General features: G+C 43.8%; 5 protein-coding genes across 9 annotated transcripts; 3 read left to right on the top strand and 2 right to left on the bottom strand.

Annotated features, from left to right (window-relative positions):
* Nucleotides 1-98: 98 nt before the first annotated feature.
* Nucleotides 99-1,476, bottom strand: LOC124467470 (MYC binding protein). The gene is made up of 5 exons (XM_047019756.1): nt 1,348-1,476; nt 812-884; nt 640-688; nt 383-512; nt 99-294 (listed from the first exon to the last, which is right to left on the bottom strand). The coding sequence occupies exons 1-5, from the start codon at nt 1,360-1,362 to the stop codon at nt 250-252; spliced, it is 312 nt and encodes a 103-aa protein (XP_046875712.1). The 5' UTR covers nt 1,363-1,476; the 3' UTR covers nt 99-249.
* Nucleotides 1,477-1,863: 387 nt separating this feature from the next.
* Nucleotides 1,864-5,471, top strand: rragcb (Ras-related GTP binding Cb). Its single transcript, XM_047019754.1, has 7 exons — nt 1,864-2,423; nt 2,584-2,787; nt 2,904-3,103; nt 3,255-3,369; nt 3,490-3,632; nt 3,830-3,978; nt 4,114-5,471. The coding sequence occupies exons 1-7, from the start codon at nt 2,241-2,243 to the stop codon at nt 4,269-4,271; spliced, it is 1,152 nt and encodes a 383-aa protein (XP_046875710.1). The 5' UTR covers nt 1,864-2,240; the 3' UTR covers nt 4,272-5,471.
* A 720-nt stretch (nt 5,472-6,191) lies between these two features.
* Nucleotides 6,192-17,481, top strand: fhl3b (four and a half LIM domains 3b). 2 transcript variants are annotated; one of them, XM_047019400.1, is made up of 7 exons: nt 6,192-6,854; nt 11,459-11,681; nt 12,384-12,604; nt 13,782-13,956; nt 14,929-15,098; nt 15,338-15,524; nt 16,060-17,481. In XM_047019400.1, exons 3-7 carry the CDS (start codon nt 12,449-12,451, stop codon nt 16,209-16,211), a joined length of 840 nt encoding a protein of 279 aa, XP_046875356.1. In that variant the 5' UTR covers nt 6,192-6,854; nt 11,459-11,681; nt 12,384-12,448; the 3' UTR covers nt 16,212-17,481. The 2 variants fall into 2 exon arrangements, with proteins under 2 accessions (XP_046875356.1, XP_046875355.1); XM_047019399.1 differs by lacking the exon at nt 11,459-11,681 and having other exon boundaries at nt 6,193-6,854; nt 16,060-17,480.
* A 3,851-nt stretch (nt 17,482-21,332) lies between these two features.
* Nucleotides 21,333-25,087, bottom strand: meaf6 (MYST/Esa1-associated factor 6). 4 transcript variants are annotated; one of them, XM_047019085.1, is made up of 9 exons: nt 24,952-25,087; nt 24,187-24,302; nt 24,013-24,100; nt 23,858-23,903; nt 23,551-23,737; nt 22,535-22,564; nt 22,182-22,250; nt 21,960-21,993; nt 21,333-21,791 (listed from the first exon to the last, which is right to left on the bottom strand). In XM_047019085.1, the coding sequence occupies exons 1-9, from the start codon at nt 25,039-25,041 to the stop codon at nt 21,777-21,779; spliced, it is 675 nt and encodes a 224-aa protein (XP_046875041.1). In that variant the 5' UTR covers nt 25,042-25,087; the 3' UTR covers nt 21,333-21,776. The 4 variants fall into 4 exon arrangements, with proteins under 4 accessions (XP_046875041.1, XP_046875043.1, XP_046875042.1 ...); XM_047019087.1 differs by lacking the exon at nt 22,182-22,250 and having other exon boundaries at nt 24,952-25,086; XM_047019086.1 differs by lacking the exon at nt 22,535-22,564 and having other exon boundaries at nt 24,952-25,086.
* A 549-nt stretch (nt 25,088-25,636) lies between these two features.
* Nucleotides 25,637-27,357, top strand: stpg1 (sperm-tail PG-rich repeat containing 1). Its single transcript, XM_047019728.1, is given in 8 exon segments — nt 25,637-25,682; nt 25,767-25,865; nt 26,081-26,260; nt 26,339-26,447; nt 26,545-26,713; nt 26,824-26,863; nt 26,865-27,015; nt 27,284-27,357. Coding segments are annotated over 7 exon segments (795 nt in total). The 5' UTR covers nt 25,637-25,682; nt 25,767-25,793.
* The last annotated feature ends 586 nt before the right edge of the window (nt 27,358-27,943 follow it).

The raw sequence follows: 27,943 nt of genomic DNA, 5'->3' as shown, positions 1-27,943 counted from the left end.
GTAACTCATTAAAAAAATGCAATTGACAGACCAACACATGCATATACATTATTCATAGATCAGAGTATAGAAGGTATCAGAAAAATGGGGTGCAAAAGTTGTGCCTCAAAACTGTTTAATAATGATCTTGGCAAGAATTCTCAAAAAATGTTACTGAACAGAAATCAGGACAATTCTTTAAAGAAATAAATCATATCAGTTCCATTTTTACAATGTAAAAAAAATAAAAAATAATAACTAACTGCAACATCACTCTGCAGTCCCCTCGCTGGGTGTAGGTTCATAGTGCTGAAGCTGAAAAACAAGCCCAAATCAAAACACAATTCAAGTGGGTTTTTCAACTTTACAGGAGACTGTTTAGAGACACACATGACTCACTTACCCTACTTCTAAGGTCTTTATTTTCCTCTGTGAGCTGCTGGCACTTGAGCTGCAGCTCAGTGAGTTCCTGGTGTAGCGCCTCAGTGTCTGTGGTCTCTGGGCCAGACACACCAAGGTGATGCTTTATGAAGCTATGGTGCGGGTGAAGTTAAACTTATAACTTTAACCATTGAGGCTTGTAGAAAACCTCCTTTTCAGAGTCCCAGTTGACTAGGAACTTCAAACAAGTCTTACACATAACAGTTCACAAAAGGATACTCCAAAGCATTATTCGGTTTGTCTGTCTCTTCATAAAGTGCCACCAGTACTGGAATGAGAAAAGTTTTGAAGGAGTCAACTGATATTGATGAGAGTACATTAGCCGTATAATCACTTTCATAACGTGCAAGGAATCCAACAAAATTGTGTTGACTTCCTATTAGAGACCTACCATTAGTGAGACTGTCCAGAACCCCAGCCTTTTCTAGGTACCTTCGGTACTGTTCTCTTTTTGATTCGGAGGCCTGAAGGGAAGTGGAGAAGCCCAGGTGGTTTCAATTAAGTCACTTTGTAATTAGGACGCAACTGGTTTAAGCTGAAGTGATCGGAATCGGACACATTAAATGCACTATCATTAATTGCTAGAAGTTTGAAAACGTGAAAGGTCCAACAAGTACTGTACGTCCAAACACTAAGCATGTCCAGTTTATTCGGCTACTAACTCTACCTCTATACGTCCAGCACTAGCTAATTAACACACAAAAGAACGGTGGGTTTTAGGGTAAACAACAATGTAGGCAGCTACTATGGCTATTAGGCTAACTAAAGTAGCTTAGCTAGCTTGCTAAATGCTAGAGCTAGTTCTGGCTGTAAAACGAAACCTAAAACGTCAAGTAAAGCTGTAGTCAGACGAATTGTGCATAATGCGAAAGCTATATTAGAAATACTTTGATAAAGTTGGGTTGAGTAATGTCATCTTGTACTTACTCTGTAATGTGCCATTTGACTGTGTGGAAATTTACGAAATTACAAGCCTTGCTTCACAAATAGACTAGCTCTAGCTACGTTGGATTATCAACTGTGGGAAACAGACTTGTTTTACCTGGACGGTGACTCGTACGGTTGCCATAACGACTAACAACCACAACAAAAAGTAACCCGTTGGAAATAAAGACAATATTGTCTTATTTACTGAAAACCGTACACATTTTTATTTTAATACATTTAGTGGGCAGGTAGTAAAGTTAATTGTCATTAAATTGGTCCCAACTCATGGCTACGCACGTTTACATACAGGCGTTTGCCGAAAGGCAATTTTAGATAATTTAAAAAGATTAAGAAACTGGAGCATTCATAATCAGGCAAAACAAATGTAAGAAGAAAAAAAAATGCATCCCTGATCATGCCACTGTCGCTACACTATTGCGTGCTTTCTAGTCCTAACCTCGCTGTAAAAGGCGGCCGTCCCTGGATCCTAAAACAAGGAAACCCTATGTCCAGGAAACCAATAGCATTGCTGGGGGCGGGGATATACAGGTAACGTCGGAAGTGATACGGCTAGCTAGCTGTCATGCTCTAAACATTTACTATTATTTGGGAATATCATCCGATTAAAATATAAAAACAGACCAATCCCTGACAATGCGGACAGTTGTTTTTTGTTAGAAGCAGTTATTCAACCTCATCGATTTCTAAATGTCGGACACAGGCGAGCGAGGTACTACTGGGCTAGCCTGATCAACAAAGCAAGTCAAGATAGCAGCTGGCTAACTCGTGATCAACCCAATCAACAAAGCTGGACGAGTAGCAACACAGCCGCCCGGACTGCAGAGATTTACTAGCTCTGAGATCAGCGGTGCTTGTAGTCGTAGGTAGTCAAAATGTCTATTCAATACGAGGAACCGACATTAGCAGGAAGTTATGGGGTTGTAGATTCCTTTCCAAAGGACTTTGGCTACGGAGTGGAGGAACCAGATATTGAAGAGAGTTCGTTATCAGCTGACAGTAAACCAAGAATACTGTTGATGGGTCTTCGACGAAGTGGAAAATCGTCAATTCAAAAAGTAACTATATATTTATCAAGTAAACAGTATCATACCCATTAATAATCCAGTTCAGATAAGTTCTGGAGTTGTTGTAACGTAAATAAAAAAACTGGCGTGGCGTAAAAATGTATTATTTATGAATTGTACTAACCAGTATTGTTATTCCCGGTCCATCCAGGTTGTGTTCCACAAGATGGCACCCAATGAGACGTTGTTCTTGGAGAGCACTAACAAAATCTACAAGGATGACATCTCTAGTAGCTCTTTTGTCAACTTCCAAATCTGGGACTTTCCTGGCCAGGTGGACTTCTTCGACCCAACGTTTGACTATGAGATGATTTTTCGAGGCACTGGGGCTCTGATCTTTGTTATTGATGCTCAGGTAATAGTTTTGTCTCTTATAACAGTGACAAACCCACTAAGGAATGATCTTCCTCTTGTGTTAAAGCTGTGTGTTTGTGCTCTCTGCTGTAAACCTGTCCTCTCTCCCTATGCCAGGATGATTACGTGGAAGCTTTGGGGAGGTTACATCTGACAGTGTCCCGGGCCTACAGAGTAAACCCAGAAATAAACTTTGAGGTGTTCATCCATAAAGTTGATGGTCTTTCTGATGACCACAAGATCGAGACCCAGAGGGACATCCACCAGAGAGCCAACGACGACCTGGCGGATGCCAGCCTTGAGAAGCTTCACCTCAGGTAGCTACTCCAGTGGTTACTGGCTTCTCTGGTCGTCAGAATACTTGTGCAACTTTGTCCCTAGATAAGGAAGAGGAGCAGTTAAGATCACGGATCGAACAATGGGAGGTTTTATTTATTTCTAATACTCTCTTTTTCTTTTGCAATTTAGCTTTTATTTGACCAGCATCTATGACCATTCCATATTCGAAGCCTTCAGTAAAGTTGTCCAGAAACTTATTCCACAGCTACCAACTTTAGAGAATCTTTTGAATATCTTCATATCGGTATGTATGATCTGTATTCCAGTCATGCTTGATGAGTACTGTGTATTGTAAGAAGCAGATCATATACATCTTGTCTTGATACTAGCTCTGTGGATAAGCTCTGTGGTGATGTGTTGGCAGAATTCTGGGATTGAGAAGGCCTTCCTGTTTGATGTGGTCAGTAAGATCTACGTTGCCACGGACAGTTCTCCGGTGGACATGCAGTCTTATGAACTGTGCTGCGACATGATTGATGTTGTCATTGACGTCTCTTGTATATACGGGTAAGAACGGGTCATTGTCCCTGTAGCTGGATCACAGAAGTCACTCGAGTGACTGCATGAACCATCTTTTTACATGCTTTTCTTTCTGCATTATGTGCATGTGTCTGGCATTAATGTGTTTTTCAAAATAAATGTAATTGATATAGAGAATAAATGTAATTGATAGAGAGACAATGATATTGTGTTGTCTATGGCAGCCTGAGAGAGGACGGGAGCAGCAGTGCGTTTGATAAGGAGTCGTCCGCCATCATCAAGCTCAGCAACACCACTGTGCTGTGTCTGAAGGAGGTCACCAGGTTCCTGGCCCTCGTCTGCATCCTCAGAGAAGAAAGCTTCGCAAACAAAGGTGAGAGGAGCCCAGATCATCTGTGTTTAAACGGATGATCAGTGTTCGCTTTGACTTGCCTTTCTTTATTTAACTGTAGGCTCTCCCGTAAAACAGCCCTGACTTCCTAAAATATTCCCCGTCTGTTTTCTCCAGGTTTGATAGACTATAACTTTCACTGTATTCGTAAAGCCATTCATGAGGTGTTTGAAGTCGGACCGTCGGCACAGCGGACAGGAGTTCTGCCTCCAGGCTCGCCCGGTAACAGCTTGGCCAATGGGAAATATGCTGCATTAAATGGAAATGCTTTTTAGAGGACCTTACAGAAGGAATGGTGTCACCTAAATAGAAAGCAGTGAAGTCAACAGAGATATAAACAATCTGTTGTCCAAAGTAGAGAGAGGTTAATAATAATAAAAAAAACCTAAACGATGTTGAATTAAGATTTATAAAAAGGTGGGGTGAACTACAGAAGCTGTTAGCTTCTCTTGGGATGTTACTTGTTGCATTATTGATGAATGATGGCTCCATCTGAGGGACTGCTAAAAAGGCAGACAGATACAAGTCAGTTCACAGAGCTGTTGTGCTGTGTTGTCATATTGTTGTTACAGTAGAAGTGGGAAGCTGCATTATAGGAAGATGTAGCTGAAAAGTTTACCACAGTAGTGGAACTTAATTGAAATTCACTTGTCAGATGTCAGGTTTTTTTGGGCTAGCTGGGAATCTTTTTTCCCCTAGAGAGCATTCCTTTCATATGTAATTGATTAATGTAACCAGCAAACATATTTTTTTCTACTGTCAGTGTAAAGAAATGATACATTTTGAGTTTGTTTGGGCCCATATGTAACAAATATATTTTGAAAGATTCTTATGATACAATGTGTGTTTACTGAGAAACAATCTGTTCAGCAATTTGGGTCCAACAATTTTTGACATAATATTATACAATAATTAATTTTCAGTTTGTATTTAAACACATTGTTTTTTTTTGAAACGCTTCTGCCTGACTGTGTTTTGCTCCCTAGTATAAACTAACACCCTCAGTAAGGAATGTAGATCATCACTCTGTTCTACTGTTGTAAGAGATCAGGGTTCAGCTCAGGATCTTCACGGACCTCTACTGTGCCAGTTCCACCATTAGGTAGTTTTGATAGCCAGTGTTTCAGCTGGAGGACTAATGGGTGCTGGTGTTGATGGAGTCACAGGTCACTCATTTGGTCACTCCAGTCGTATTTGTGACACTTTGACAGTTTATTTTATGTATTAGTCTAATGAACACATTGCCAAATCTTTTCAGTGCAAGACGTGTAACATATGTACAAATATCTGTTGCCAAAAGGTTGTGTGTTTTTCAGTTTCTTTTTGTGCGATAGAGTAATATAAAAATAAATTTTGCTGTGATTGATTAAAGCGCTTTAGTGATTTAAAGCTTTTGAGATACAAGGGAATGTGAATTTCTTCCACGATTTGGTCTGAAATTGTGTGAATAATTAAAAGTATTTTTGTCATTTGAATCTTGTGGTTGTCTCTGTAGAATATCTTGATCGAAGCATGGTCTAATGCAGGGGTTTTCAACCGGGGGTCTGCATAAAAGCAATATGGAAAACCATGTTAAAACTTTCTTCCATCCACATGCACGCACACACACACGTAGGTACGCACACACACACGTAGGCACGCGCGCGCGTGCAGGCACATCAGTGGGCCGCGGATTACTTTCTAGTAAGAATGGTGGTCCCTGGGACAAAACCAGTTGAAAACCCCTGGTCTAATGAAATTTAAAAAATGTACCTGTTGTAATGATGTGGCTGTGTTGTGTTTTAAAGGACAGCAGGGGGCATCATATATCCTCCTAGAAAGATTGAGGTCCGTTTTAGAATAGGTAAATTGGTTTGTTACCTAAGTGCACCACAATGCATGTTAATACAGGTCCGTTAAGGCATTTCACTGGATGTTAAAGACGCAGTTATTGTATTTGGGTTGCACGTGTAAAAGTGTATTTTACCTGGTGGTTTATATCATACTAATGGTGCGAAGATACAGTTTCTCCGCACAGAGCACTGGTAACTCATCGGCTGTCTGTCTAAATGTATTCCTTGTGCTCACAAAGATTACAGTTCTGACTGTTGAAATACAGTACAACAAAGTGCATAGTTAATGTTTGCTCATACATTCTGTCATGGGTAGCGGCAGGATGGAACCGCAGCTGTAGCCTCTAATCAACCCCAGACAGGCAGCTCAGAGGAGCGGAAAATGGACGTCAGAAATTTGGAAAAATATGTCTGTCTAGGCTGTTTAGGAGTCGTGCAGTTTCTCATGATGACAGATAAAAACCTCTTCAGGAGTCGCAAGGAACCGTAATGGAGACTATGAAACAATAACGAGTCAACGGGAAGTTAATTTTTTACATTTTTAAACAGGTCTAATAGCTTAAGCTTTTCAGTTATGAATGCTAATATATGGCAGCTGGGTGTAGGCAAATCATGTAGCCTACTAACTCATGTTGTTTATTTATTTTCAGAACTCCAAGCATTATAGCCCAGCATTAAATGGGTCTAATGGAATTGCATTTGAATGCGTTTGACAACACTGATAAACTACTAGGCCTAATAATTTGACAATTCGCATTTTCTTTTAAATACATTTAGTTTATCGTCTATATAACTGAGAACCAAATACGTGACAGTTATGAGTAGACCTATTTTTTTTTTACAGCAGATATTGCCTCTGTAGTAAAGTGAGGTAAAGGGGCGGTGTTTGGAGATAGGCCCCCTGCGACTATGACGGCTCTGTACATGCGTGTTGAGCTGACTGCCTGGTAGAGCGTCTCAAAACTCCCGGAAAGTTTAATCGTGCGGACGGTTTTACCAGAGCCTAAAAAGACGATTTTCGTTTTGGTAAGTTTTGACCAGTCTAGTTCTATATTTTAAGTTATATAGTTGTTGTGTACATCAGATGGTCACTAAATAGAACGGTAGTTAAACAACAAAGACACATTAGGCTGCTGTATGTTGTTAGCACGATTTAGGCTAAGAACGAGTATGAGAAAGTCCTTAAATGAGAGGTTTAACTTTAGCTAGGAATACTGGAAGAAACATTTAGCCGACTAAAAAAAATGACGAGGAGATATAAACATAGTAGGTATGTTAATATAGAACATGGAGATATGAGACATGACATAATTAACAGCCAGGCAGTATGAAGTACAGTTTCAAGAAATGAATGGACGTATACTCAACCGCAGTGGTTCTCAAAGTGGGGTCCCTTGGTGAACCATAGCCAAGGGGTTTGCGAAATAATTTGCCATAAACTATAACTTTGGAAAAGTGTGCTGTATCATTAAAAAGTCAAAAATATATAATAATCTACAGATGGGGACCATTTACAGCAATAAAACAAGCATATTGTGTCCAGTTAAGAGCACAACGGGTATGCTAAATGGATGTAACGATTATTGGGGGGTCCTTGGAAAATGTTCACATTTAGTCATTTACATTTAGTCATTTTAGCAGACGCTCTTATCCAAAGTCTTTTATGTTCACCGCTGTAAGGGGTCCCTGGCCCCAAAACGTTTGAGAACCCCTGCTCTACATCATCTGTTCCTTATCGCCTCCTTCCCTGCCTGTTTCCTGAGCCAGTAAATATTCAGGCTGTCTGTCTAAAGGCTGGTCACATCCGACCCCCTGTTTGAACACCCGCATAGGATACTAAATATTAAATACGATAGCCATATTGCATATTTGTACATGAAACCATATATCAGTTCATCTGCGTTCAAAGCTCCAAATTTAAAGATCTGTATTATAGGTGGGGATCTTTACTGGAATTTCTTTGCTATATAATTAATTGTATTCAGCAAGCCACCTCAATAAGCCATTCAACAACCTGGGGAGTGATGTCATGTGTTGACTTCACTGCAACACTCATGGGATCTAATGGAAATAGTTTCCACATGTTTTCAGTCAAATCTGTATACATAACATCATGTTCAATTCAGTTCCGATAAAATGAACTCATGATTAAGTCACTGGCTATTTATCCTCCTGTGAACAAGCATCCGATGTTGGCTGAGAAAGAACTCCACCATTATTTTTAGAGAAAGGAATTTGCCTTTCTGGAAAAGAAGAAAAGTGCATTTGTTCACGTTTTTTTTGTTCCAACATTGGAAACACATGATTCTGTTACTTTTTGACCACAGCCACATTCCTTAAACATTCCTTATTTGGCGAAGGTTGGGCCTGAGTACAATCACTGGAGAATAGTCAGACCCATCAGCTAGTCAGGGGAGATAGACGGGTGATCAGGCTGAACGGATCAGAACCTGACCATCAGGATCCTTCCTTCAGAAGAGTCAGTCAGTCCTCCATCACGGCTGTGGTCCTGTTCCCTGTCTGTGGAGGACCTTTGAAGGGCTTGTTCTGACTCATCACAGGGACCATCAGGCTCAGTGACAGGACATTCAGCAGCTACACAGCCTCCGCTGTGACCAGTGACAACACCACCACCATGAGCTCCTCTCCTGGCGCTATGGCAATGCCAGCTGTCTCCCATCCAGAATACACACCTCAGTCTTCTGGCTCTGCTTGCACATGGAGATGTTCCTCCTCATGTGAGATAAATAAATGAGACACGGTCGTAGGAGTGCTGGGGCTTCTGGGAAGATAAACATGCTGATATTGTGAACACCAGGGGCAGTGAGGCTGATCTTCTGACTGGACGTCCTTCTGGCTCGCAGCAGTGGATGGGAAATATGTTTACATGTTTATTTGTTCTGGATAATCATAGCTGATTGTGTTGACCAGGGCAGTTTGGTTTGCTTGTGTTGAGTCAAGTTCCTACGGAAAATTATACCAAGTAAAACAGAGTCTTACTTAAAGCTAGTTTGCCCAAAAGATACCAACAATATGTTGTTCCTTTTTCTTTTACTACCATAAACTTAGAATAAACTGTCAGACTTTTTGATGTAGTTTAGATACAAGTCACCGTCACCCAGCAACACAACACATTTATAAAAATGTCCTCAGAAAGACAATGGTAAATGATTGTAGGGTTTAACTTTCTAAACGGTAAATCTCTGAAGCAGTAAGACCACATTGAATTGATGAGAACTCAGTTCAAAGATGAATAAAAATAGTATTTTTATTTATTTAGTTATGTGCTTGGTCAGATGGCAGTCTTGTGATCCAGCAGAATAACTCCACTGTGGCTTGTTGTGCTGGGTTGAAGGGCAGAGTAGTCATTTGGTAGCTACTGGGAACCAGGGTTTCCTTTTCTGCCTGTATTCCTGCCCCTAAAGTGTTACATTTCCCAGGGTAGAATGGTGCTGTGTGACTGTATTGACATTCCTCATAAACTCTCTTGTACAACCCTACAAAGTAGAAGTTGTTCTCAAGTCAGAAGTCTTCTCTGTTTTAACGGTATGGGATATAGCATAATCTACATGGTAAAAAAAACAAAACAAGTGTGGTCATTTAATGACATGATTTACCCGTTTCCTGTTATTGACCCAACTCTTTGGCGTCTATGAGCATTCAAGAGTCGAACTGAGTCTGCTTAAGAGCTGACTGCATTACTCAGCTGTAAAGTTCTCTCCTGTTTGGAAGGATGAGACTGTTTTCTAAAGTACTCTATATCACAAGGCCACTGTGTCGAGCAGGACACATCGGAGAGCCGGTGCGCTAAATCATTTTAGAGTGCAGGTAAAAGCCTTTCATGGGTACTGTTACTAGTTTCTCTTGCTGGTAGAATTCCCCTTCAATGGGAAGATTTGCAGTTGTCTGTAGCTGTTTCTGTACCTGTATTGAGATGATTCTGCTTGAGAGAAATGTCAGAGTGAAGTCACCAGTCCAATGGGGGCAGTAGTATGTTTGCAGTAGTATGTTTGCAGTAGTATGTTTGCAGTAGTATGTTTGCAGTAGTATGTTTTGTCTGTGTTTTGAAAGCAGCATAGACACCTTGATTCCCCTGCTGGGAAACATGAGCAGAGTAGCACACAGCCTCAGAAATCACCTGCAGGTCCAGCTGGCACTGCTCTGAAGACTCTCAGGTTGGTGCTACAAGGACAACGCCATGCTTTGAAGGAAAGAAAGAGGGGGAGGATGAAAGAGAAGCGGAGGGAGAGGGAGACAGATGGAGTGAGAGTGAGAGGTAGAGGGAGGGAAACAAGGAGAGGAAGGGATAGGGAGGAAGTGGAAGAGAGGGGGAGGAAGGAAGGAGAGACAGAAAGAGGTCTGGTTGTCGACCAAGTTTGAAGAGTCTTACTGTCTGGCTTATAGTGTAAAGCTTTTAGTTGATGTCTTTAATCTCTCACCAGATTATATATTATATATACATATACAATTACATTTACATTTATTCATTTATCAGACGCTTTATCCAAAGCGACTTCCAAGAGAGAGCTTTACAAAGTGCATAGGTCACTGATAATAACAACAAGATAGCCTCAAAGCATTGCGGGTAGCCAAAACAAGAAGCACACATTGTGAATAACCAAAAAATAAGTGCCAAAGGGAGGAACCATAAGAGCATGTAGTTAAGCAAGTTACAATTAACAAGATGAATTGCTATAAGTGCAAGTGTACCTGTAGAAAAGCAAGCAGCAGTAAGGCCTGGTCTCATGTCGTCCCAGGCTGGCATGCCCTCAGCCGTGACACAGACAGATCAATGAGGCACAGCTTCTGTACATATGTCAATCGTGTTGGGTGAGACATTTCACTCCAAAAGAATGGGAATATGTCCTTGTTGTTGGGAACTGTAGCAGGAGGTCTAGATGACATTTCAGTTTGGAGTGAAAACAGCCCTAGGGGCCTGGAACAGAGAAAATATCTATCTCATTTGAAGAGAAAATGCAGTCTCTTACTGTAAACAGTGCAAGATTATAATTTGTAATTTTTTTAATGGACAATTGATGTGAATCATCATGATAAAACGTTCCAGTGTCTAAAACTGGACACCACAGCGGCAGAGCAGAGAATGCATTTGCAGAAGTTGTCACGCAATAAGACATTAAAACCATGCCCGGAAGGAAGGCCATTGTTGTATCAGTGCTGCGGTCGTTCTACAGATGGATGGCCCAGAATAGAAACATCAACCTCTTGACACCAGGGAGGGAAGTCACACAGATTCCCCCCGGCCAGGCCATAAAGTGAGTCCAAACAGACACGGCTGGTTTGGGCTCATTCATGTTTTGGTTTCCATCCCTGTGCCTTTGACCTTGAGCACTGCCTCTAAAGCAGAGGACTGCCTCTAAAGCAGAGGCAGTCTTGTTAGGGAGGATACAAAGGCAGATGCCTCTGTGACTTATGAGGTTTGTAAAAGTGAAGTCTTTCTGGCTCTACTTGCGTTGATTGGTTGTTCTAACTAAAACATTGAGCACTTCATGTGGAATGTGTTAGCCAGACAATCATGCTGGCGTTTTAGGGACCAGGTGTAACATTAACCACAAGACCTGTAAAAGATCTGCTCTGTGAAATTCCTTTCATGAGCCGAGGTTTGCTTCCAGCTCGTCTGGCCCGTGTCAGACCAGCTGCTCACAGGTGGAACCAAGAACCTTCATGAGGAGCATAGCGCTGGTTCAGGGACCATGTGACGTGTTTCTGAGTCCCCCCCAGGGGTTGGCCCTCTCGTGACCACAGCCTGGCTCTCTGCTGCTCACCATCCTGGCCAGCTGCTGACGTATTCAAAGCCTTTCAAGTCTTTCTTCACCCAGAAGACGGAAAGAAATGGTAAACAAACCCTCGTCCAAGAGAAACATTTATACGTGTGTGCCTTTAGAGTCGTTGACTGATGCTGTCGTTGGCCAGGGGAATAATGCTGAATTCCCAAATGATTCTGTTATTCCTTATATGATGGCGACAAGTCTTATGGTCAGAAAAATCTATGCCCATTTTGGCAAAAACATTGGTCATTGGCAAGTCGCCCCCGTGCTGTTTGCATTTGTATGTATGATGGAGCCTTTGGTAAGTTCCCGAAATTGTTTTCTTGAACATGCAATTGCAAGACAGTTGAGCTACGACCCAGCTATCCACACTTCCGGAGGTGACAAACACTGGAACTGTTTGCCTTATTTTCAGGAGGACCAGAGTCTTAAAGGCAAGCCTTTGACATAGAAAAAGCTGTGCCATCATAGCTCAGTCTGCAATTAATATTATTTATTGCTCAAACTGCCATAAAATATTTCCTTATAATGAGGGGGAGGTAGGAAAATGATGTGAGGAGCAACTAATTCACAAGAGAACGGGAGGAGAACACAGGAGAATATGAAATTAGAGATTTATTTTGGTCACAACTCTTCCATTGAAATGTGTACTCAGCCCTTTCTCAATTTCTTATAGAAAAACACCTGATCGATTAAATAAGAAAAGCAAATTAACCGTCTGTTTACCTCCTGGGTCACCTCCTTCAATTTTTCTCTCGCTCTCTCCCAGCTCCCTCTCCCCCAGCCAACATCCCCTTCAGGTTGTGATCAGTCTCTCCAGGAGCTGAATCGGCCATGAGTGAGCCTTTCGACTGTGGGAACTGCAAGGAGTCCCTGTACGGACGCAAATACATTCAGCTGGAGGAGGTTCCTCACTGTATCCCCTGCTACGATCGCCTGTATGCTAACACCTGTCAGGAGTGCAAGCAACTCATCGGACACAATGCCAGGGTAAGCTGTGTGTATGTGTGTGTGCGTGGCAGAAAAGATACGTGCGTTCTCCGTCTCCAGAACTGAACCAAATTTCAGTGTGTGAGTGTGTGAGTCTTCATGTGTTTTAGGGTTGGTGCATACTGTTTCCAGCACTTCTCTGGGCATGTCAAGCTCATGCCCAGAGATGAAATACCTGGTAATGTGCAGTGCCTTGTAGTCTGGCGTCATGTATGGGGTCAGATGGCTAAGCAGTTAAGGAGTCGGGCTATTAATCAGATGGTTGCCGGTTCGATTGCCAAATGACGTTGTGTCCGTGGGCAAGGCACTTTACCCTACTTGTCTCGGGGGGAATGTCCCTGTACTTACTGTAAGTCGCTCTGGATAAGAGTGTCTGCTAAATGACAAAGTGTAAATGTCCAGTCCCTGGTAGTCTGGCGTCACGTCCTGCCAACATGGAGACCTGTTGGTTTCTTCTTCTTCCAAACATGAGGAACACCCATGTGCGCCACGGGCAGCCAGTGACCTGTGACTTATGGAGTCTCTCAGAAGGAGAAGCAGTAAATATACACCCAGCTTTCTTTGGCTCTCTTTCCTCCACATAGTACATCACCCCCGCTGTCCTGCTCTCTCCACTGGGGCCGTTTCTGAGAAAAGCCATACATCAGACTTGTCTTCCTTCACCCAGACCATAGTGGAATCATTAATAATAGGGGCTGTTTATCTAACAGTGTTTGCTTGCTCTGCAGCTAAACTCAAACACAAGCAGCACACTCCCCATGTGCAGGGCTTCAGTATTTACTCCTGGATACTGATGACTGTGGAGAGTAAAACTATGTTCAACAGCACATAGTTGCCTCTAACAGACTGTCGAAGGTCAAGATTGCACACAGTAAAGATTACAAGGTTTGACGGTGGTCAATGGTCTCTTAAACTCTAATGTTCTCTGTGTGGAACGCCCTACACTAGCTCTCTTCATTGCCTCCCCCTCTTATCCCTCCCTTTATGTCCCTCCCTCTCTGTCTCTCCCTCCCTTCCTCCCTCTTCCTCCCTCTCCTCTCCCCTCTCCTCCCCTCTCCTCTTCCCTCTCTCTCCCTCTCTCTCCTCTCCCCTCTCTCTCCCTCTCCTCCCCTCTCCTCTCCCCTCTCTCTCCCTCTCTCTCCTCTCCATCTTAATCCTGTTTGTCTCCTTCCTCCAGGAGCTGTTCTACGAGGACAGACACTACCATGAACACTGTTTCCGGTGTTTCCGCTGCGAACGCTCGCTAGCAGACGAACCCTTCACCAGCCAGGAGGAGGCGCTGGTCTGCAACGACTGCTACTGCAATGAGTTCTCCTCTAAATGCGTGGCCTGCGACAAGACCGTCATGCCAGGTGAACTACACTTCCCATGATGCAGTAGGACTGTGATCGCACCATCACCTAGTTCCCTTGACCTGGCAGCATGTGCAGCCTGTCACAGACTCTCAGGGGATGAGCTGTCACACAGGTGTGGGAGATGCAAAGAGGCTAACGAGTTCTGCTTTTGCAGGGTGTGACAGCTTAGATGTGACGGTGTGATAGCGTGTTTGCTCCACTGGAAGCTCCACTGGAAGCCTTCCAGGCTGTTGAACCCTCAGGGGCCTTGTGGCACAGCACCAGGGTGGGGGTGTCGGATGTCTGGGGAGGGTGGGGTGTTATTTCTGTGTTTCTTCAGAACTGGGTGTCCATTTTGTTAGCTTTGTACTGTGTGTTGGAATGCAGTTAAATGCTATACTGCCCCCTCGCCCCACTTAAAAATGCAGTCTGACCTTCCTACCAGTTTCACTGCCAAGGCCTGTAAAACACAGGCCGTGATAAAGAGATCTAATGTTCAGTTTCAGACACATGAATGACGCTTTTAATTAGCTTCTTTTATCACCCACTTGAAGTGCGCGTTTGAGACATTTAAAAAGTTGTGCACTTATTCAGTTGGAATAACAGTACATAAAACGTTGAAAACCACACAATAATATTTGTATTACGTCTTTTTTATCCCGTTTGTATCTGCTTATTATGTTGTACTCAAAGCTTGTCAGGGCTGGTTGGCTTTATATAAACGAAAGCGAAGTGTCTGTAGTCATTGGTGAATCATCTCTGCCATGTTCTCAGTTTGCGTGTTAGAACACTTTAGGTGTGTGTAATAAACCAAAAGGTGTGTGACATTCCCCAAGAACGTAGAAGCTAACCTGGCACACAAATTAGCAACTGTCAAACTGTAGTTTGTTTCTTCCTTGCACTCTCCCCTTCTTTCTCTCCTCTCTCTTTTTCTTTTTTCCCTCCTTTCTCTCTGTCCTTTAATTTCCCTTCTTTCTCTCTGTCCTTCAGGCTCCAGGAAGCTTGAGTACGGAGGATCCACCTGGCATGAGGACTGTTTCCTGTGTCACGGCTGTGAGAAGCCGATCGGTGCCCAGGCCTTCATCCCAGACAAGGACTTCTACTACTGCGTCCCCTGCTACGAGGGCAGGTTTGCCCCGCGATGCACACACTGCAAGAAGGTGAGCTACCAGTCCCTCACAATACAGCCACGGGGGAGATAAGGTGTGCACCATGTATACTGAGGTCTTACCATAACTGCCTGGGTTCAAATCTGACCTGGGCCCTTTGCTGCATGTCCTCTCTCTTTCTACCTGCCCTTCTTGTCACCCTTCACTTACAAAAACTTCCCAATGAAGCAGGAAACAAACCCTAACCTAACCCGGTGGTTGATGGTTCTGTGTCTGGATCCCTGACACAGACCCTGGCTCAGGGAGGGGTGACCTACAAGGACGAGACGTGGCACAAGGAGTGTTTCCTGTGTACAGGGTGCCAGATACCTCTGGCGGGACAACCCTTCACCTCCCAGGGAGACAGCCCCTACTGCGTCAAGTGCTTCAGCAACCTGTACGCACAGAAGTGTGCCTTCTGCAACACCGCCATCACAGGTTGGTTGTGTAACAGTCTTTAGTGCCACGGTCTTTGAGACACTCTGGTGGTTATGGGCCACTTGGGGAGGGAGACGTTGCAGACATTATCAGGGCCAAATCCAAAGTTGTCAAACTGAAAATAAACACATGGACTTTGTGGTAGGAATGATTTATTGGTGATGAAACTGAAAACAAAGTCTTGCTTAATCCTGGTATTTTCTACCAGTCCAGGCAGAGAGGCGAAGCACCCTACAGCACAGACAACGCAAGGACAGCCTTTGGCGTTTATTTAGAATGTGTTGCACAGAGAACACAGAGTACCCAAAGAGTTGGCAGATCTGTGTGTGTTATTAAGTCCTATAAGTACTATCGCAGTTAACTTTTGATATCCACTGAGCTTCATGTTAGGAATCTTTGTGTCTTTGTGAGATGTGCCCTTGTTTTGCGGAGACGAGAGGCATCATTCATCCATTCATCAGCATCTGACACGGGTGGTGTTGTTTGTCACGTGAGATGTTGTGTTTCTCACGTGAGATGTTGTGTTTCTCTCCAGGGTTCGGGGAAGGGAAGTACGTGTCGTTCCAGGAGCGTCAGTGGCACCAGCCCTGCTTCAAGTGTTCTCGCTGCTCCGTGTCGCTGGTGGGCGCCGGTTTCTTCCCCGACCGAGATCTCATCCTCTGTAAAGACTGCAACAGCGACGAATGAGCTTCGCCCTTCACTTCCAGGAGCCACGGCTGACCAATCAGATGCAGTGTTTCATGACCAGACCTAAACAGCCTCTAACCCTTTAACCCCACGTGTATTCTACCGATGACCCTCGAGTACCCTAGAGTATACAATCACAGTGGAATATTTTTGTATTGCATGCATGTCTTTGTTGTTGACTGTGTGTTTCAAACAAAGCTTATTGAAATGTATGTACAGTCTAAATGCAGCAAACGGTAGATATCTTATAGCCACTACATGTATAATTTCATCATATATTTATAATGTTTATCTTGTGCTCTTGCTAAAAAAATCTTGCTTGACTTATAGGAATCAAGCGGTCACATGTTATTTGTAAAGCTCTTCTTTTTTTTTTTACAAGCTCATGCCCAGAGATATATGAGGAAAACTCAGAGAGAAGTGTACCTGAGAAGATAAAGGAGAAGAAGACGCCAGACCAGGTCTTCTTTAGACAGGTCTTCAGACAGGTCTTCAGACAGGTCTTCAGACAGGTCTTCTTCAGACAGGTCTTCAGACAGGTGGTGAGCCAGGTGTGGTCTGTGTTTATGGTCTCTTCAGAAGGATTTCAAACAGACAGAGCATCAAAGGAGAAGGTAATATAGGTGATGCCAACGTGTGTCATTACCTAGTAGACGTTAGGTATATGCACAGTTTGTACAATATGATTTTGCAAGTACACAAAAGTATATTTTATTCCAAAACAAAAAAATTCACATTTGTGTAATTTGGTAATGAGAGCTTTTATGTCACTATAACACAATTGTTGTGCCTTTTTTACTGTAACAATGTTATTTGTATTACCAGTAATAAGATAATTGTATGTTATAATTGTTACAATCTGCACTTTTGCATGAAATAAAGATATGATCTTAAATCTGAATATTGTGCCATTAAGGATGAATGTACAATGTTAACAAAAAGTCCACAATAGTAAAATAACAGTTCCAGGATTTGCTTGTTAGGTAACTTACTTCCTGTATATATTGCAACCAATAGTAATACTATTTAAAGCAGACATTAACTTATTAACTAACTTTGACCTGTTACCATTCTAAAGTTTGTGATCGTGCAGCTTTCACAGCAGCATTGCTAGGCTGCTGTGATCATGTGACTTTCCCCTGAAATCCAGTGAGAAACAACATTGACCAGAACAAACACTTTCACTGTCAACAAAGTGAAGCACAGCAAGATGTCACCAACATCTGCATCTTGAACTGAATAATTGTTGTTCTGTTTGTTGGTGTTGCAAAGAGATGGGAAGTAACAAAGTACAAATACTTCGTTATTGTACTTAAGTAGATTTTTCTGGTATCAGTACTTTACTTTGTATTTTTCTGTCAACTTTTTACTTTCACTCCTTACATTTTTTACACAAATATCTGTACTTTCTACTTCTTACATTTTGAAGCCAGGCTTATTAATTTAGTTTTGGAGCAAAGCAGATTTGATTAGGACTCTATTGTACTCTGCTCTAATCTGCTTTACTCTGTTTTAGGCTTCTCTCTTCTCTCTCCCCTTTCACTGTGTGTGAAAAAAAGTTTTGAAAGGTTGAACAAGTATATATATTTTTTTTAAAAGGTTGTACAAAAAAAACGAAAAAAAGTTTTTAAACACTTATTACTTATTAATATTGTTAATTTTTTTTCTAAAATAGGTTTGCCATTGATAAGTACTTGATGAGGACTACTGGTGGAGTCAGATGGCCGAGCGGTTAGGGAATCGGGCTATTAATCAAAAGGTTACCAGTTCAATTTCCGGCCATGCAATAGGACGTTGTGTCCCTGGGCAAGGCACTTCACCCTACTTGCCTGGGGGAATGTCCATGTACTTACTGTAAGTCGCTCTGGATAAGAGCGTCTGCTAAATCAGTGGTTCCCAACCCTGGTTCATGGCACCCATGTCCCGCATGTCTTAGATGTTTCCCTGCTCTAACACATTTGAATCAGGTGTGTTGGAGCAGGGAAACATCTGAAACATGCAGGACAGGCGTGCCCTGAACCAGGGTTGGGAACCACTGATAAACCACTGTGCTAAATGACAATGAACTAAACTCAACAGTGCTCTATTGCTCTGCTTTCATCTACTCTGTTTAAGGCTTCTCTGTTCTCCTCACTCCTCTCATTTCAGTGAGTGTGGGGGGGAAAAGTAAAAAAATAATGTATATAAATTATATATAACCCTTAAATGTTCTGCCTCACATGTCGCTGCAAGTCTCTGTAACAATACTTGAGTTCATTCCAACGATCCATAAACTGAAAATCCCTGCATCAAGACTTACTTGAATCCTCACAAAACCCCCAATCACATGAGACCATGTTCCTGTGACCCTGGCTTTCCCATGACTTCTTCTTAAAAACGTTTGACCCCGTTAGTGGGGATGTGGAGTAGAGGCCTTGTTTGGCCAGGGGAGGAGGAGGCTGTGTTTGATACGTAGATCAAGAGCAGAGGAGGAGGAGGGCAGTGTTTGATACGCAGACCCAGAGCAGAGGAGGAGGAGGGCAGTGTTTGATACGCAGACCCAGAGCAGAGGAGGAGGAGGGCTGTGTTTGATACGCAGACCCAGAGCAGAGGAGGAGGAGGGCTGTGTTTGATACGTAGACCCAGAGCAGAGGAGGAGGAGGGCTGTGATTGATACGTAGACCCAGAGCAGAGGAGGAGGGCTGTGTTTGATACGTAGACCCAGAGCAGAGGAGGAGGAGGGCTGTGTTTGATACGTAGACCCAGAGCAGAGGAGGAGGAGGGCTGTGATTGATACGTAGACCCAGAGCAGAGGAGGAGGAGGGCTGTGTTTGATACGCAGACCCAGAGCAGAGGAGGAGGAGGGCTGTGTTTGATACGTAGACCCAGAGCAGAGGAGGAGGAGGGCTGTGTTTGATACGTAGACCCAGAGCAGAGGAGGAGGAGGGCTGTGATTGATACCTAGACCCAGAGCAGAGGAGGAGGAGGGCTGTGTTTGATACGCAGACCCAGAGCAGAGGAGGAGGAGGGCTGTGATTGATACGTAGACCCAGAGCAGAGGAGGAGGGCTGTGTTTGATACGTAGACCCAGAGCAGAGGAGGAGGAGGGCTGTGATTGATACGTAGACCCAGAGCAGAGGAGGAGGAGGGCTGTGTTTGATACGCAGACCCAGAGCAGAGGAGGAGGAGGGCTGTGATTGATACGTAGACCCAGAGCAGAGGAGGAGGAGGGCTGTGTTTGATACGCAGACCCAGAGCAGAGGAGGAGGAGGGCTGTGATTGATACGTAGACCCAGAGCAGAGGAGGAGGGCTGTGTTTGATACGCAGACCCAGAGCAGAGGAGGAGGAGGGCTGTGTTTGATACGTAGACCCAGAGCAGAGGAGGAGGAGGGCTGTTTGATACGTAGACCCAGAGCAGAGGAGGAGGGCTGTTTGATACGTAGATCACAGCACCCACACAGCACCGCGGCGTCCCGGTGTATCGGCGCTCCTCTGGACCGTGTTCAAGAGCATTTTGCCGATGGCAGCTGCTAAACAAATCTAAATAACACATGTGACCACCCACAGTCCAAACACAACGACACACTGTAGCCTGCAGACACACAATGAGCTGTGTCTGTGTACGGACATGCAAACAACAGTACAAGACACTGTGGGAATTATACTACAGCTGCATCCCTGCAGTTATTTCAGGAAAACGGTGTTTATGAATTTGTTTTAAGGAGAAATAAGATGATTTATTGCTGTCTATCATTTAACATGACATGACACAACCCATGGCTCAGACTGGAACTGGAATAGCCCTCCAAATAACAATTAAAAGGTCAAAGGTCATGTAACCAGTTTAAAGTAAAATTTTCTACCTATGACTTACACATGACTCACAGGCTGAAACCTAACCTGGTCCAACCACAGCCTCCTGTCTGGATTCCAGAGCTCCAGACTCAGAGAGACAGCCACACCAGGGCTAGACGATATCTCATTTCTACCCCGTGTCACGTCCAACAGTCACCCTTCACGAGGGTCCCAGCAGGTCTGCTGTGACAGAAGAACCCTGACTTAGCCTCCAGAAACAGATCACTGTGAGGTGAGTGGCTGGGAGGGCAGGCTGGGAGGAAGAAGGAAGATATAACACTGTGATGCTTGAGGACATTCCTCTGGAAATGTGACTCTGAAATAGTGTGGCGCTGAGGCACCATGAAACCAAGAAACACATTCCTGGGAGAGATGTTTCCCAGATAGCCTCTCTATTGTGGCTGTCAACATGTCTCTTCTGCTGGGTGTCTCTAGTCAAGTATGAATGTGCCTGGCTAGTCTTTAGGCACTGACACAAAACAGGGCAAAATATGGCTTTTTAAAATCTTTTTTGGCTACAAAGGCTGTTTTTCACCAGTTTTCTGGGAGGCAGAACTAAGATCATACTGTAGTTAAGGGATCATCCTACTGCCAAGAGAATAGTGAGACTCAACACACGACTCATATGATTAAGGATAACCAAACAGCTGGATGATAACATTGGTTCAGCCGCCTCTTCATAACCTTGTAGACACCTTTAGAACAGCATCCATTACTGATCTAATGACCTCTAGCTCCACCTGGTGGGCAAATCTGATTCATCATGTTGCTGACAACGTCCTTAACAATTACTCTCAATTACTAAGCAAACATGTAATATCATATATAGCCTTGTAAAACAGTATATCGTATCATGTGTCCAATCAGGACTGACTCTAGAGTGTTTCCTGAGCTTTTATCTTTGGGGTTCATCCAAATGTAAATATTGTTGTTAAACAAGCGAAGTCTGAGAACTTTCAGAGAAGAATGCAGCAATGATGTCATGGATCGGTGTGTAAACAGTTCCTACTTATTATATCTGGACTGGGCTAAGCTGTGAGGTAAAGCAGAAACCAACCGTGATGCCACCATTGACTCTGGGTGAGGGAGACTCTGGGGGAGGAGTCAGGGAGGAAAGAGAGCTGTGAGTCTGTCGTCCTCAGAAGCTGTACTATCCCTGGGATCAACAGCTACTGTACTATCCCTGGGATCAACAGCTACTGTACTATCCCTGGGATCACTAACGTGGAACTGCTGTGAGACTGTCGTACTCACTCTGCAGAAACATAGATAACTAGAAACAGGAGTTTCTCTGCATGTTTTATTAAAATGGATGCAAAACAAATTTTGAAATAAAAAAAAGGTACAAGATGATTTGTGGATAGTCTACAGCTCCAAAACACTTAACAAAATGTCAAACTGGTTTTCCTCCAGACAGATTTTGTGTCACATAATAAATACTGAAATATACAATGTGGTGTGAGTTACATCTGCTACCTCACCTTGGTCTTTAGCAACATGCAGGACATACACACTTTGGACATGTCTGCCGAAAAAGAATGAAGACAAATCTAGTGATCAAACTGCCGTGAGCAGGGAGATGTTCCATGTCCAGAATGCAAGCTGCAGAAATGAAGACAGCTAACAGAGTCATACACGAGATCACACAATCCAGAGAGTGTCTGTTTCACTGCCGATGCAGAGTCTGGTGTCCAAATCTAGCCTCCTAATCTGGAGAGAAATCCTCTTCATTAAGTAGAATAGTCCTGTAGAGAGATGAGAACATGTCAAATGCCCTTAGAAACAAACCCACATTCATTTTGAAACTCAACAAGATGGAATGAATGAGTAAAGCCCATTGTGTTTTAACTCCCATATGGAATCAAAACTGGGAAAGCGCGTTGACACATTTAATTCAAACTGGAGAAACTTACTGTCCTAGGTTTCTTGTTCACTTTCATGTCAAACCTTAAAAAAGACACAAAAAACAGGAAGATTTTAGCCGTAGTTTCCAGGTCCCTTCAGGGTTAGTAACACTCAACAGTAACCATGGTAATGACAGACATCAGCACTACAGTAAACTCCAGCTAGAGAGACTAACCCATATGGATCATATGAACAGCTAGGGTGGTTAAAGATGTCTATTTGTACTCCACCTTGGGCCTGCCCATCTCATTTTGGCCGGAAGAGCAGCTTTTTTCATAGCTGGAATAGGGGAACTTGACCTTTGGAATGAAACCCAGGATCAAGAAATAAGCTGAACTTAAACCCCTGTCATAAACAAATGGTATCTACTGGTGATTTTAGAAAGCTCTCTACCCAAATGTATTATTGAGTGCAACACAGAATACAAACATATGATTCAAGAGTAAGAGTTATTCAGAATGGCATGAAGAAAAAAACGACCAAAGCCAACTATCAGAGCTAGTGTGGAGCGCGGGGGGGAGGGGAGAGGATGGGGTCACAGGATGTAGCACCACAGGAAGCAGGAAGTAAAATTCAGACTTACTCAAAGTCATAATCAAACATGGCAGAAGGGCTGAGGGCAGCATTAGGGGAGGAAGAGAGCAGCAGTCGTTAGTACCGGCCAGACTACAAGGTCATGCAGTCTTTCATCATCACCAGTCTAGAAACAGGCGTCAGTAAAAAGTTCACAATAACCGATGAAGATATTAAGAAATTGGCATAAATTCCATCCTGAAGACACTTTTCTTTAGGCCCTACAGACAAGCACACTGACCCTCACTAAGGAAGGCTCATTAGCATATCAGATAGCAGCATCTGTACAACACTACTATCAATACCACGGCAAAAAGAACATTGAAATTCAGCTTCACCTGATATTTGGAGAAAAATCCATCGTTAGAATTGAAAATGTATTTTTTGCTAGAGCACATATTTGTTTATTGTTTCTTTTAAATTGCAAACCAGATTTTTTCATACTTCATAAATAACTTTCAAATGTATATTGATTTTGCAACTGTAAATCACAACAAGGCTAGTTGCATGAGGTGAAGAGTTAATTCAAACCTGAACATGCAACCAGCAGTTAACTAAACAGAGGGCCTGTGATAGCTGAACATGTATTTGTTTATGAAATAATAATAAAGAAATGATTGCTACTGTATTATAACTTGAGTGCTCTCAACTCCTCTAATGTTGCTGTAATAAAACTCAGTTGGCAGCTGGTTAACCTCCCCAACTACCTGCCAGCTCAGTTACCCAGCATGCACTGAGGGAGGAAACACATCAGCATCACACTAGGAACATGTGAAGTATTAATAAACACATACACTATCCCACTCTTTATACAGCTCAGGATGTTTCTCATGTGTTGGGCCACTGGGTCTTAGTCTAGGGCTGTGCTGGTGGTCTAGGGCTGGGCTGGTGGTCTAGGGCTGTGCTGGTGGTCTAGGGGTGGGCTGGTGGTCTAGGGGTGGGCTGTTGGTCTAGGGGTGGGCTGGTGGTCTAGGGCTGTGCTGGTGGTCTAGGGCTGTGCTGGTGGTCTACGGGCTGTGCTGGTACCTATGCCTGTTCTTGTTCTTCCTCTTCTTGTGACTGCCGTGGTGGCCCCCCGCTGAGGCGGAGGCCTTCTGGGGCTTCAGGTCCTGCAGCGCCGCGTCCGGATCCTCCGTGTCCTCCTGGCTCGGCTCGTTCTCCTGGTTCTGGAGGTCTGGAGACGTGTCGCTCTCTGTACCACTCCCCGGCTCTCCTGAAACACCAGGGGTCAAACACACACACCAGGGGTCAAACACACACACCAGCTCATCACACTCAGACCAACACTCCTAGAGGCTGGACTGTGTTCATCTGAGGTGAAGTAACAACTCACGCTTCTCATTCATGTGATCTGGTATTCCTCCCAGCGCACATACAGCCTGTTGACAGAGAAAAGGGAAATCTACTTACTAGTGCATCAGATGAGTATTCCACATGTGTATCAGGTGAGTCTAGAAGACTGAAAGAGACCCTCCTCAAGGAACTTACCGCAACAGAAGTGACAGAAGACTTGCTGAACAAGCGCTCTGCCTCCTTAAACTTTCTGTTTCTTCTATCAGTCTTGCTGTTAGAGTTCCTACGGTAAAATCACGTGAATGTTACACAGGCATGTATAAATAACCGCTTTATATCTGACCAGTGATTTCTTCCTGCCGTACTCACTTTTGGTTGGTGAGGTATCTGTCCCAACCTCTGATTATATTCCCATACATCTGAGTGTCTTCCAAGTAGCTTCCCTCGAAAGCATATATCTGCCTTTCCAAGTTCACCAATGTTTCCTGAAAAGAGTGTTCAAGTTAGAGACGGAAAAAAAATATCAACCATCTGCCAGCTTCATGTGGTGCACACAAGACATGTACTGGGTGTACATGTACAAAATATGAGAGAAACGCCAGCGTGTGATACGGGACAGAGGGCAGAAAAGAATGGATGTGGTTGTTTGTAGCCGTATCAGCTAGCTGGCTAGTAACTGGACGAGTTAGCCAGCTAACTACTACCATGGCGGGATACAGCACTACGACTGAGAGGCGTTAGCTACTAGTAGTAAATGTCTCAAATAATGTAACGATATTCCTCAGATGGCCGATTGTAGTAACGCTGGAAACTATTTGGCTCGATTGATTATTGTATCTTGCTAATAGTTTTGCTACTGGCCGCGAAGGAATCGACGGTAGAAGGCCGTCGTCGAAATTCGATTGCTAGGTACGTTTGTTTTGTTAGAGTACGGCGCAAAACATGAACTATCACGTAGTGTGGGCCGCCACAGTGTAACACTGTTGTCTAAACGAACTTACCCAGAAAGGTTTCGTTAGCGGCCTGGCTAACTACGGTACCTGGCTGGATATTTTAGCTCCACAAATGTTACGTACCACATCAGATAAACGGATGAAAAGAAATAAAGCGAGTTAAAAGACATATTTGGCTTACAGCAAGTTCTTGTTTCCTTTTGACCAGTTCAGACAGCTCCCGACGTGTGTCTGGGATCTGCGGCGGGGTCGCTTTCGCATGCATCGCCATGATGAATGTCTTGACTAAACACAACAGCGGCGCAACCTAAATGAGACCCGTAACATTGTTTCACCACAGACTGGCGCTAAAGGACAGTGTACCACTACTCTGATTTACAATCCGAATCCTCAGTTCGAGCGATATAACTCAGAGTACTGCTCCTTCCAGCTCTTCGCATTTACCGAACCAGAAAGTGTACTCATTGTCATGGCAACATATCATAAGAGGATTGGTCGTACATTCATGTGTTGACCATCATTCTTCACACACATTTTCAGTGGTAAGAAAAACGCAATTTCAACAGTCTCCGTACTTTTCACCGTTAGCATTTATGTTTTGCAGTGTCTTTTTTATGTTCGTTTGTTTTGTCTCTTCACCACAGACAAGCATTGCAAGTGTTTCCCTACAATCTGGTTGAAGCAATGGGGAAAATACATAGGCCTAAAGGCTTGAAAGAAAGTGAGTGAATGTCACTTTGCCTGCCTTAAATACGTTATTTTCTTAAATGTGACGTCTCATAATAGTTATCATACAATGATCCAGGTTACACATCCTCAATACCCACAAAATACCAAACAGTAGTCATAAGCAATGAGGAGAAAAAAGGATTCTCTTCACAAACCAAGAGGTTCGTTCTAGCAGACTGTCAGGTGGGCAACCCAACCAATGATCAATTTTGCATGCGATTGCCAAACACAGAACAACCAAGAACTGATTTGCTGTTTCTGTTTCAGGATGAGAACCCGGGGCCAGGTTCCTACATGTCTCTCAGGCTGGCTGATATTATCAGCCCGTCTTACTCCAAGAAAGGCACTGGAGGCCTTGCATCCCAGGTCAGACATGGGCACAGAAATCTCTCTGCACACAGATATCCTCACGTGTTTCTTATCATTGTCAGACATGTGAGCTCTCAAATTGGAAAACTTTGCATCTACATTAAGTTTTAATGATGTGAATCCATATTCAGTGACTTCCTGTACATTAAGCATTGTTCAGATGCATTAGTGATTGTGATGAGGATGTTTCACCTGTTGATTCCGTCCTCCAGACTGTCAGGGTCCCCCGCCCCCCTCAGAGGGGGATCCCAGGTCCTAATGCCTACAATCTGCAGTCCTCTCTGATCCAGAGGCACAGCTTCGGCAGGGGGGCTTCCCGGACTTTCAGGCCCCCCGTGGCTGTGCAGCTCCAGCAACGACACGAGGCCTCTCCTGGCCCTAACAAATACAACGTAACTAAGAACTGTATTCTAAGTCAGCTCATTCAAAGCGTTTATCCTTGTATGAAGTTTATCTTTTGTTTATCATAGGTGTGTTTTGATAGAATCCAGAGAAACACCACCGTTTCTGCCAAGTCTGTATTTTTGTCAAAGACCACACGCAGTTCTTTCACCTTACACTCAAAAGGCCCATCCCCATGTAAGTGTCTTTCACCAAACACTGCCTGGATCTATAATACACTGCATGGTGTTGTGTACCCTGCTTGACGCAAGTTATCTTGTGTATGTTGTTCAAGGTCACTACAATGTGAACGATGCCGGAAGTCAGAGTAGCTCCAACATCTCCCTCTCCTGCTTCAGATCCACCACCTCCCGGATCCCCTCCTCAGTGACCCACCAGGGGCCTGGTCCTGCCACCTACAGCCCCTACCGGCCCCCGGAGCCCCTGAACAGGACCACCCTACCGTGAGCTCACACACAGTATAGCACCATCACGGTCCTATCATCACTATGCGTAGGTTTCAAATGATCGTGAGTCGTTGCTTGGAAACCAACAGTCAACACTGTGTTCAAAGGAGGAAGCATTACCTGAGGATATCAGCTGCTCCCGTGACTCCCCCCAGGAACCCCCCCCCCCCCCGGCCCCGGGCAGTATGACCTGGGGGTGTATGACCAGCCGTCCAGACACTGCGTCTCCAGCGCTGTGTTTGTGTCGTCCTCCAGTCAATGGCCCAGGGACACGCAGGGCCCAGCGGCCCCAGGACCAGGTCTGACAGCCCTTCCCACTCATACAGATAACCCACTTCAGGAGCTTGGAGTATCTGTTCAATTAAGGCCCAGAGTCGCTTGAGTAAATGTAGCCATTTCAAGCCAATTCTCTATTCGAATACTGAATAAAATATGATTTATTTAGTTCCCTGAAGAGGTGCTAGCCATTGAAGTTTTCATATGTAAACAATAATAGACACAACCACCAACAAAATCCATGAAGTTAAAACAATGTCCGATTAATCTCAGTGTCCTCTTCCCTTTCAGGTTCCTATGAGCCACAGAAGGTGTCAAAGCAGTCCTTCTTATACAACCACTCTAGGAACTGGATTCCTGCATAAAGCTCTTTGGCAGCACCTGTGTCTATGGGTGTTTGTTTTTGTGAAGTGTTAACCCCACACTGCATGGCACTGATTGCAGACCTTTCAGACTAGACTGTGTTTGTGTGACTTGGTATGTGACTACCTAAATCTCTATTTCACCAAACAGATCAACAGGTTTGCTCCTTTTGTCTCTATATTCCAAATGGAAAAAACTGAATTGAGGAATACTAATGTCAAAACATATTTAAATTATTTTGATAATACATATATTCTTCTAATCCCTATATTGTATAATCTGATCTGAATATATGTCTTAAAATAAGATCCACTGGGCAGCATAGTCCATGTCAGCTGTTAGTACAGTCAGCGTTACAGTCCTCGCAGGAACAACTGGGGGCACTAAACAAGAACACAGCAACTGCTGAGCACAGACAGGGAGAGGCGTGTATGTGGACAATGCAGCTGGCCTTTGGCATGGGACAGCCATGGACACATCAGGTCCCCTCTGATCACTTCCCCTCCTCCAGTCATCCAGTCCTTGTGTCCAGATATGAATACTGTCAGAAGGAAAGGGAATCCGACTATTGTTGCAGTCTCACATTTA

Source organism: Hypomesus transpacificus, chromosome 4 (genome assembly GCF_021917145.1).
Source record: "Hypomesus transpacificus isolate Combined female chromosome 4, fHypTra1, whole genome shotgun sequence".
NCBI lineage: Eukaryota > Metazoa > Chordata > Actinopteri > Osmeriformes > Osmeridae > Hypomesus > Hypomesus transpacificus.
This window is presented reverse-complemented; position numbering and strand designations above follow the sequence as displayed.

Coding starts and splice junctions, on each gene's coding strand:
- LOC124467470 (XM_047019756.1), bottom strand. Junction 513..639: donor AAACCGAATAATGCTTTGGA/GTATCCTTTTGT, acceptor CCCGCACCATAG/CTTCATAAAGCATCACCTTG. Junction 295..382: donor ATAAAGACCTTAGAAGTAGG/GTAAGTGAGTCA, acceptor CTTGTTTTTCAG/CTTCAGCACTATGAACCTAC.
- rragcb (XM_047019754.1), top strand. CDS start 2,241: ATGTCTATTCAATACGAGGAACCGACATTAGCAGGAAGTTATGGGGTT. Junction 2,788..2,903: donor TCTTTGTTATTGATGCTCAG/GTAATAGTTTTG, acceptor TCCCTATGCCAG/GATGATTACGTGGAAGCTTT. Junction 3,104..3,254: donor CTTGAGAAGCTTCACCTCAG/GTAGCTACTCCA, acceptor TTTGCAATTTAG/CTTTTATTTGACCAGCATCT.
- fhl3b (XM_047019400.1), top strand. CDS start 12,449: ATGAGTGAGCCTTTCGACTGTGGGAACTGCAAGGAGTCCCTGTACGGA. Junction 15,099..15,337: donor GATGCACACACTGCAAGAAG/GTGAGCTACCAG, acceptor TCCCTGACACAG/ACCCTGGCTCAGGGAGGGGT. Junction 15,525..16,059: donor CTGCAACACCGCCATCACAG/GTTGGTTGTGTA, acceptor GTTTCTCTCCAG/GGTTCGGGGAAGGGAAGTAC.
- meaf6 (XM_047019085.1), bottom strand. CDS start 25,041: ATGGCGATGCATGCGAAAGCGACCCCGCCGCAGATCCCAGACACACGT. Junction 23,904..24,012: donor CTTCTGTCACTTCTGTTGCG/GTAAGTTCCTTG, acceptor CTCTGTCAACAG/GCTGTATGTGCGCTGGGAGG. Junction 21,994..22,181: donor ATGAGATGGGCAGGCCCAAG/GTGGAGTACAAA, acceptor GTCTTTTTTAAG/GTTTGACATGAAAGTGAACA.